A 10,167-nucleotide genomic window follows, 5' to 3' on the forward strand; every position below is an offset into this window, starting at 1 on the left:
TTGTTATCCTTTATTTTGAGGGTTCAAGACAACTAAAAAATGTGATGTAGAATTTTGTTTATTTGTAAGGGTTAATTTAAAATCCTATAAATTTATTTTAAAGAAATTCTAGATCTAATTTTTATAAAACCCGGCTTTAATCCTCATTAACTATAAATTTAGCTTGAATTTTCTACCTTATTCTAAAAATAAATATAAAAATTTATTATACTGTATTTATACTGGGGTAGACGTCTTTTTTAATATGAATACCGTTTTATCCTTTTAGTTGTTGATCTTTATTCTTTTAATAATGCATCCTATAATGTCAGATCATCTTCGGTTCCCTTTAATCAAGTTTCCTCGGGTTGGACCTTGGCTGAGGCTGGTGAAGGAACAAAGTTCTTCCACCTGTCATGATCCGTGAACCATCTCTCTTCCATTACTCTCACCACATCCCCTCTCAGCACGTTCTCCAACATCGTACCCGTTTCATTCTTCGTCTATCCCGTTGTCTTCTATACTGCTTCCTCTGCATGCAACATCTTGTTTGGTAATCGTTGGTAATCATTGTCCTACAATGGTTCGTTTGCGAGTTACGGCTGGTGAAAGAATCCGCTTGCAATTCAGTTACCCCGGTGAAATGAGGTTGTACTGAAATTTTTGGGACGTTAATTAAGAAGTATAATTAGTAATTTCTTATGGTTTATCACCTGTAAAATTGAATAAATTAGGTCCGAGAACCGTTTCTTAAGTAATTTTTGAGAAATCTAGAATGAAAATCAATAAATTGGTCTAAAAAACCCTGTTTTTATGTTTGACGTAGAATAACTTTGTTAAATGGATAATAAACTCATAAAAATTTAAAAAAAAACTTGTAGAAAATTTAATTTTGAACAAAATGTTAGAATAAGTTGAATAACACAAAGAAAATTTAGAAAACTTCGAATTTTATTTAGAAAGAATGCATTACTTACTACATTTGTCATACAAGTATTTATTTAAAGTTAACAAAAACCAAATGTTTTTTGGTGATATGAACAATTTGTAAAAACAAAATTTACTGTTGAAAGATTTAAAAAAAAACTAGGCATTATACATCAATTGTAAAATAAAAAGGAAATAAATAAAAATTACTTAGGTAATCATCTTTTTATTAATGACGGAACAATAAATTTTTTGAAAAATTATTTAAAAAAATTGGAAATAAAGTAATAACAGCTGATCAACAATGCGTAATATTGTAGTAATGTCTAAATCATTCTGTTATACATTAAATCTATCGGTTACTAGTTCACAGTTCACAGTGAATTTTAGTGAACGTGAATCTTAGTAAATTTAGTCTAAACGTAATTGTTTTACCGTTGATGCAATACAATACTTATTTACAACAGAGGAATACGCTGATATGGTATTCATTTTGGGTGTGTGTAATTTTAATGCTACAGCTCTTACAGTAGAATAGGAAATATGTTTCCCGAAATGCAGGATTCCAGATCAAAATAATTAGTGGGACTTTTAACAGTCTTCGGGAAACAGGTTCACTACCTAGGATTCGTTCTAGTTATGAACTATCTGTCCAACACGACGCTGTTATTGATGAAATTATTATCGATATAATTAAACGCAGTCCAGGCGTCAGTACACCACATCTTTCTAAACCGTTTGGAATTTCGCATTCGATAGATTAGAGGATACTTAAACAAAACAAGTTTTATTCTTATAATAAACAGCCAGTTCAACATCTACATCAAGGAAACGGACCAATTCGCTTGGAGTTCAGCAACTTGTGGAATACAAGTCGACAACTGTATAAGTACGTTTTGTTTATTGACGAGGCAAATTTTACTGGAGATGGAGTCGACAACTAACGCAATCGGTATACATGGGCAGAAGTAAATCCTCATGAAAGGTGAAAGGCAATTTTCAACACCGATTCAGCGTCAACGTACGAGTATGGTGCAGCCTTCTTCACGATCAGCTATTTGGGCTGTTCATATTACCTGGGCGCTTAAATCCTGAGATCTACTTGCAATTTCTTCAAGAAGAATTGCCGCAATTGCTTAAAGATGTTCCTATAGCTCTAATACGCTAAGTATACTTCCCGCACCTTAGCGCGCCTTCCCAATTCTCCTGACTCTTTTCCCCTCACTTAAATTGTCATTTCCGTGAGAAATGGGTCGGTGGTGGAGTTACACTTTCCGGCCACCAAATTGCCTGATCTACCACCTTTAAATTTTTGCGTCTGGCGATGGATGAAAAATATTGTATACAAAAAAAAAAAAAAATTGTCAAATTGTCCGAATAATGGATGCCGCTGAACAACTGAAGAAGGGTAAACCTGAAGAATTATAAAAAACAACAAAAGCAATACAGAAGCGAGCTAAGAAATGTGTTGAGATGGCGGGCTCATTATTGAATATTTGTTATAAACTGGTACGTACGAGTATAATGCACTTTGATCTAGTGTACTTTTTCTAAATATAATTCAATTTTTTTTCTTTCTTTTATTCAACTTATCTTACACCATTTCCATTTTGTTCAGAGTTAAATTCTCTACAAGTTTTGTTTAAAAAAATTAAGTGTTTATTATTCATTTACCAAAGTTATTGTACGTCAAATATAAAAACAGGGTCTTTTACCCCAATTTATTGGTTTTATCCCCAGGTTTCTCAAAACTTACTGCAAGTACGGTTCTGAGATCTATTTTATTCGGTTTTCAGGTCATACGTCACAAAAAATCACTAATTCTGTTCCTTAATTAACGTCCTGTTCCTTAACGACATCTTAATTAACGTCGTGAATTGGTTTTCACTGGTCAATACATGCGTGTTGTGCAAGATATCACCCTGTAATATATCTGTTTTCCGCCTTCGTGGCGTAAGTGGCAACGTCTCGGCTTTTCATCCGGAGGTTCCTGGTTAGAATACCAGTCAGACATGCAGCTATACTTACTAAAAATTGTCATTTAATCTGCATCCTCTGAAGCAGTACGTAACGGTGATCATGGACAAAAAAAATTAAACGAAATCAAACAAAAATGCAAAAATGCTTTAAACAAAATCAATGTTTAATGCATTTCAAAATGGTTTAATAAAAGAAATAATACAACAGTATATAATGGAATTTTTTATGAGTAGGAAAAATGAGAAGTTTTGTTATAGCTTTTTTTTATGGTTTTTATTGATTTCCAGTGTAATAAAATAAAATTTAAAAAAATTAACATGATTTAAAAATAGACTTACAAATTAGCAGGTTATTTTTTAATCCTTTTCTATGTTTAATATTGTAGAAGTTGGCGTTAAACACTTACTAACCATTAATTTGATTTCAACTTCAAAAAGGATGTTTTTTTTCCACTTTTATTATTACTTCCTTGTTCGAAGTAAAGGATTGTGATGGCGAAAAATTTTGGTTTTCAGATTTCAACAGAAATATCAATTTTGATCATCCCCGAGTCTATTTTGACTAATTTGGGCGTGTTTCCAACGGATTAGCCGTTGGATGTTGAAAGTTTGCATTTAGAACTGTTAAAAATCTAGTTGTGCACCTCTCCTTTTGATTGTAATCGACTGGACCAAAGTATTCAAAAATGCCCAAAATCCAATTTTTTTGGATTTTGGGCTTTTTCTTCACTGCAGTTGTTAACGTTTTGAATGTTATGTAATTAAGAATATAAAATGTAATGGAATGTAAACAATATAGGTTAGTTATTAGTAATATGTATTAAGTGGTGGGGAGACTCTCCCTCTCATTGTGTCAGTCGACTAGCGACAGCGGCTCCGCACACATGTGTGTAAACGTGTGTTAAACTTTATGTTAAACTGTTAACTTATACTTCATGTTAAACTCATATTGTATGTTAAACTTGTACTTTATACTATGTCAAGCTCAAATAAACTGTGGAATTTAAACTGTGGATCTTATTCCATATTTGCCTATTTTTACTAACATTTTTTGGTGACCTCGACGTGATTGATTACGAAAACCTTTTGTGAATGTGAAAATTTTTGAGTGATTTGGCAGTCTTCAAAGTTAGACCTAAGCTTAAACTATTATTATAAACTATAAACATTTCTTAATTTATGCATTCTTAATTGTGGTGATGCACTTAACTTTAGTTTGAAAACATTAAACCAATAAACGTTATCATTATTTAAACATCATTATTTTATTTTATTTTCAGGTTTATGCGCTATTATATTATTTTGGTGTAATGTCAATCAAAGTTGTGAATTTATTGTATGTTGTTTTCAGTTAGACAGCTATATTTTTTTATTTTTGTATGTTGTCATTTCACTATTAAGTAAAGTAAACAGTTACAGGTATTTTTTATTGTTCGTATGTATTTGATGTTTTTGTTAAAGGCACAGTTTTTGCTATAAATTCCCTTACAAGTTTTTAAATGTAAAAATCATTCATTAGGTGAATTTCAGGTTATATGTATTATTGTTTGTTTGTTATATGTTTCGTTATGAACATTTGAAGTATTCAAAAATACGGTTATGTTGCATTTTTATGTTGTTTAGAGTAGAGCCTACGTGTTTAACCTACGCATAGTCTAATTTACGTTTATTATCAACTCACTCTTGCGCACTTGCGCTTATCAGTTTCTTAATGATCTTATGTTTGTTTTGTCTAACTATAATGTCCTAATTACTATATTTTTAAGATTACATAAACCTTCAGCATTTATTAGTCATTAGTAATCTTTGTTTTATGTTATGTACAAACATTAATTCCAAGAATTTGAATTAAGGATTTCACTTGTTTACATTTATTTTTGTTTAGTATTATTCTTGAATTCTTTCATGGTTATTCTTGGAATTATTGTTCAATCATGCTATTGATAAAAATACATATTTTTATTTTCACTGTTTATTTTATCCATTGATGTATTGTAATCTACGTACTTACGCACGTTTTTAATTATCATTTTTGTATTTTCATATATTGTTCTACTACATCATTTTAGTAATTTTCTTTTTGTTACATTGTTGTAATTCCGTGCACTCGTTTAAGCCGTTGATTAAATATGGGTTTAGACGATATTTCTGTAAAGCCCCCTCTTGGTGATAAACTTTGTGAATTAAAACGTAAAAGGGGTTATATAAAGGGTCGACTTACTCGTATTAAAGAATTCGTGGATTCATTCGATAGCAACGTTAATTCCCATTCAGATTTAAAGACAAGGTTCAAGCGACTTGAAGAATGTTGGTCCGAATTTGACTGCGTTCAATCAGAAATTCGGACGATCTGCACGGACGCTGAATACGAAATTGAAGAAAACGAGTTGGCATCTTTCGAAGATAATTACTATGAAATCGAATCTAAAATCAACAACATCCTTGCAAATCAATCCTCATCCTCTCCTCCTCAACCATCTCCTTCTACTACTGAACAATCAAACATGGCTAACATTAAATTCCCTGAAATTTCCTTGCCTTCATTTTCTGGAAAATATGAAGACTGGATTGACTTTAACGACGTTTTCGAGTCTATGATTCATAATTCCTCCAATTTAACAGATATTCAAAAATTTTATTATCCGCTGTTGCTTAAAAGCCGAAGCTTTAAACACTATTAAGGAAATAAAGGTTTCTGCCAGTAATTATGAATCAGCGTGGACACTTCTAAAGCAGCGATTTAAAATACTAGATTAATAATAAAAGCTCATATACAAGGGATATTAACTTTCAAACGACTTGACAAACCTCAGTAAACCGCGCTAAAAACTTATACAATACTATTAATAACCATCTGACTGCCTTAAAAAACTTAGGTGAACCAACCGATCAATGGAGTACGCTTTTAGTATTTTTAATTACAAATAAACTAGACCCTGAAACTAGAGATCGCTGGGAAGCTTATCATGCTAAGAATATACTAAGCTATAATGATGACGAAGATAAGTCTTCTGACTGCGAATCCAAACCGTATTCTTTTGAAAATTTAATACAATTCTTATACAAACAAGTAATGATCCAAGAAGTCCGGGAAGAAAATCGAACAATAAACACCAAAGGCCCGTCCTATAAAAATTTCCAGTCTAAACCGAATCTTAATCGAAATGTAAATAATATTTCATGTCATGTTAGCAATATCAACATTTCCAAATTTAAATGTGCAATCTGTAATGACAATCGTACAACTTTTACCTGTAAACAGCTCACTAATCTTAACTCGTCACAAAGATACTTAAAGGTTCGCGAACTCAAGCTATGTAAAAATTGTCTAAGGTCAGGACATAAGACTCTGCAATGTAAGAGTCCTCATTGTTGCAAACTTTGCAATAAGCGTCATCATAGTATTCTTCACATTGAAAACACTTCTCAAGCTTCAACAAATCAGTTGCCTAAGACTGATGTTAAAGAGTCTTCCACTCCGCAACAGTCTGTATCCGCCTTTTCCAATAATGAAGTTATTGAAATAATTGAAGTGATGAAGTTATTCTAGCTACCGCCATTATCCTTATTAAGGACTCTCAGGGCGTTACTTACCCTTGTTACGCACTTTTAGACAGCGGTAGTCATCAAATTTTATTAGTCAATTAAATCAAGATTAAACGATTAGGAGGAAGATATATCTCTGCTGGTTTTAAGGAAAAGTGTTAACGATTTGCCGACTTCCTCCTTCAACTTAAACTTAAACATAACTAATGACATTCAGTTAGCTGATGACGGGTTCTTTCACTCTAAACGAATCGACGTACTTCTGGGTGCAATCATGTTTTTCGATATTCTGAGAGACGGCCAATTTAAACTAGGAAAGGATTTACCTACATTACAAAATTCAGTTTTTGGCTGGATCGCGAGTGGCAAGATTGCGTCCAAACACGCATTACAGAAAACGTCTCTGGCTCTTGCCACGACTTATAATACTTCAGATGAGAATTTGCATGATCTTCTTTCTTCATTCTGGAAAACTGAAGAGATTTCAAATTACGATAACAAATCCCTTGCATTTGAAGCAACAAAAAGCATTTGAGCAACACTATATATCAAACGTAAAACGCCAGTCAGACTGCAAGTTCGTCGTAAAATTACCTTTTTCGGATGATCTCACGAAATCATGAGGAAGGTCCAAGGAATATGCCATTAAACGTTTTTACTCTCTAGAACGCAAGCTTAATCGAGATAACGACATGAAAATGAGTTATGATGAATTTTTAAACGAATATCTCGAAAATGATGAGATGGGACCTGTTACAGAAGACAGGGAACCAGAGACCACTTATTACTTGCCTCATCATCCGATCATCAAGGAATCCAGCTCCACGACCCGATTACGCGTTGTTTTTGACGCATCAGCTAAGACCTCTAACAATAATTCTTTAAACGATGTCTTAATGACAGGTCCAACTATACAGCGGGACTTACAAGCTATACTGTTATCTTTTCGTACTCACTCCTATGTATTTACTGCAGATATTAAACAAATGTACCGTAAAATATTAATTGATAAGAGCCAACGAGATTTTCAACGAATTGTATGGCGTAATGATTTAACTGACAAGATTGACACTTATAGATTGAAAACAGTTACCTATGGCACTGCTTCAGCTCCATTTTTAGCGATTCGTTGTTTGTTTCAATTAGCAGAAGAAGGGAAGAACTTGTGTCCCAAAGCATCTAAATCTATCAGATGAGACTTTTATGTCGATGATGTCTTAACTGGAGGAGATTCTGTTAACGAATTAATTGAAATACAATCCGAATTAATTGATCTGCTAAACAGTGGAGGTTTTCAATTTCACAAATGGTGTTCAAATCACCAATCTCTTTTGAAAAATATCCCAAAAGAACATCTGGAATCAGGATTCGTTATAAAAGTCTCAGAAAGCAAAGCAATTAAGACTCTGGGAATATATTGGCAACCATCAACAGATACGTTTCGATTTAAAGTAAACCTACGGGATCCTCCAATTGTCGTCACTAAGCGAGTTATTTTGTCAGATATATCTCGACTATTTGATCCACTTGGCATAATATCACCGACAATAATTACTGATAAGCTTCTAATGCAAGAAATGTGGCTCATAAAGGATTTAGGATGGGATCAACAAGTTCCTGGTGCTTTGCAGCTAAAATGGAATGAATACAGGGAATCACTGCGGATCCTAAATCAACTGAGCGTCAGTAGACGAATATCGATTAGAAACTCTGATCAAGCATTCGAAATACATGGATTTTCTGATGCGTCAGAAAAAGCTTACGAAGTCTGCCTGTATATGAGAACTGTAGCAGAAAATGGTGAAGTAAACGTAATGTTGATATGCTCCAAAGCGCGCGTAGCTCCACTAAAATTAACGTTGTTACCTCGTCTAGAACTCTGTGGAGCGCTACTATTGGCTCAACTACTTCAAAAAACACTTAAAGCTTTAGATTTATTCAATATTAACAACATCACTCTGTGGACTGATTCTACCATAGTACTTCACTGGTTAAATTCTCCTCCTAAAACTTGGCAAACATATGTCGATATTAGTGTCTAAAATTCAAGAATTGACACCTAACTATACATAGAAATACGTAAAATCACAGGATAATCCAGCTGATCTCATTTCTCGTTCTCTGTCATCTAAATAGCTTTTAAACTGTAATCTCTGGTGGAATGGACCTCAGTGGTAATCAAAAACGTCAAATATGACTGGCCTCAACCAATTCAAACGACAAAAATCAATTTTGAACTGAAAGAATTGCAACAACTATTCGCATCAAATACTCACTTACATCAATTGAATTCGTTTTGTGCATCAAACGGCATCAACTGGAATTTCATTTCACCCCTTGTACCTCATTTTGGAGGGTTGTGGGAGGCTGGAGTAAAATCAGTCAAGGGACATCAACGAGTGCTGGAGAAACCATATTTTGCTGTACGATGAATTAGAAACTTTATTAGCTAAGGTAGAAGTATATGTTGACTCTAGACCTCTTATTCCTCTTTCCAGCGATCCTAATGATCTAAGTTCGTTAACATCTCCTCATTTCCTTGTTGGTAAACCCCAAGTTAAACTTTGCCAACTTACTGATGTATCTTGAAGCCTGCGCCTTCAACGGCGGCGGCATGTTAACGTTTTGAATGTTATGTAATTAAGAAAATAAAATGTAATTTAATGGGATGTAAACAATATAGGTTAGTTATTAGTAACATGTATTAAGTGGTGGGGAGACTCTCCCTCTCATTGTGTCAGTCGACTAGCGACAGCGGCTTCGCACACATGTGTGTAAACGTGTGTTAAACTTTATGTTAAACTGTTAACTTATACATCATGTTAAACTCATATTGTATGTTAAACTTGTACTTTATATTAAACTTTATACTATGTCAAACTCAAATAAACTATGGAATTTAAACTGTGGATCTTATTCCATATTTGCATATTTTTACTAACAGCAGGAATAAGCCCTCATTGAGAGAGTTTCAACGATATATCATAAGTGGTACTTATTTTCGTTGGTTCCAGAGTTATAGTCAAATAAAATTTTAATTAATTAAAATTTAAATAAAATTTTAATTAATTAAATTTTAATTATCGGAAGGCACATCGGTTCGAATCCGACTTTATTTCCCTTTTTTTAACTTTTTTTTTTAATTTATTAACCTCAGATTAAAAAATAATTTGAAAAAATCATAAGTTATTAGTAAAATAAAAATTTTTGTACTTTTCATTTTAATTCAACAACTTTTACAGAGGTTAATAATTATTAATAAATCAGTATATTTAAATTAAAAAAAGAAGTTTAAAAAGAAGTCTGATTCGAACCGACGTATGCATGGTTTCGGATCCGATACTTCTCACTTACACCACAACTATTTGAGCGACGTGAAACAAAATTAATATATAAGCTAATATAAAATGCTGATACGGACACCGCAAAAAATGTGATGCAATGTGGTGTCCACCACAATGCAATTGTGTAACTGTTCACTTTATTGAAGAATTGGAGATATTATCTCACTTTCAAATGAAATAAGTTTAAATAAAGTGCAGCAAAAAATGTGTGTACAGCAAGTCATGTCGTGTCCACATCAGATTTTTTTTTACTTTACGTTTAAGTAATCTTTCATGTGATAATTTTATTTTTCCGTGAATATGAATAAGGCTTTAAGAAATCGCTCCTCTATACAACAAAAATTACACCGTTCGCAAGAAATGAGACTAAAGCGAGAAATTTATATCTTAAT

At 32.9% G+C, this 10,167-nt stretch overlaps 2 protein-coding genes across 2 annotated transcripts; both read left to right on the top strand.

Annotated features, from left to right (window-relative positions):
• The first annotated feature begins 7,129 nt into the window (after window positions 1–7,129).
• Window positions 7,130–7,627, top strand: LOC142325765 (uncharacterized). The gene has a single exon (XM_075367797.1). It carries the CDS (start codon window positions 7,130–7,132, stop codon window positions 7,625–7,627), a length of 498 nt encoding a protein of 165 aa, XP_075223912.1.
• Window positions 7,628–8,008: 381 nt separating this feature from the next.
• On the top strand, window positions 8,009–8,473 carry LOC142325766 (uncharacterized). Its single transcript, XM_075367798.1, has one exon. The coding sequence runs from the start codon at window positions 8,009–8,011 to the stop codon at window positions 8,471–8,473; it is 465 nt and encodes a 154-aa protein (XP_075223913.1).
• Window positions 8,474–10,167: the final 1,694 nt, after the last annotated feature.

The sequence above is a fragment of the Lycorma delicatula genome, chromosome 5, assembly GCF_047948215.1.
Source record: "Lycorma delicatula isolate Av1 chromosome 5, ASM4794821v1, whole genome shotgun sequence".
Lineage (NCBI taxonomy): Eukaryota > Metazoa > Arthropoda > Insecta > Hemiptera > Fulgoridae > Lycorma > Lycorma delicatula.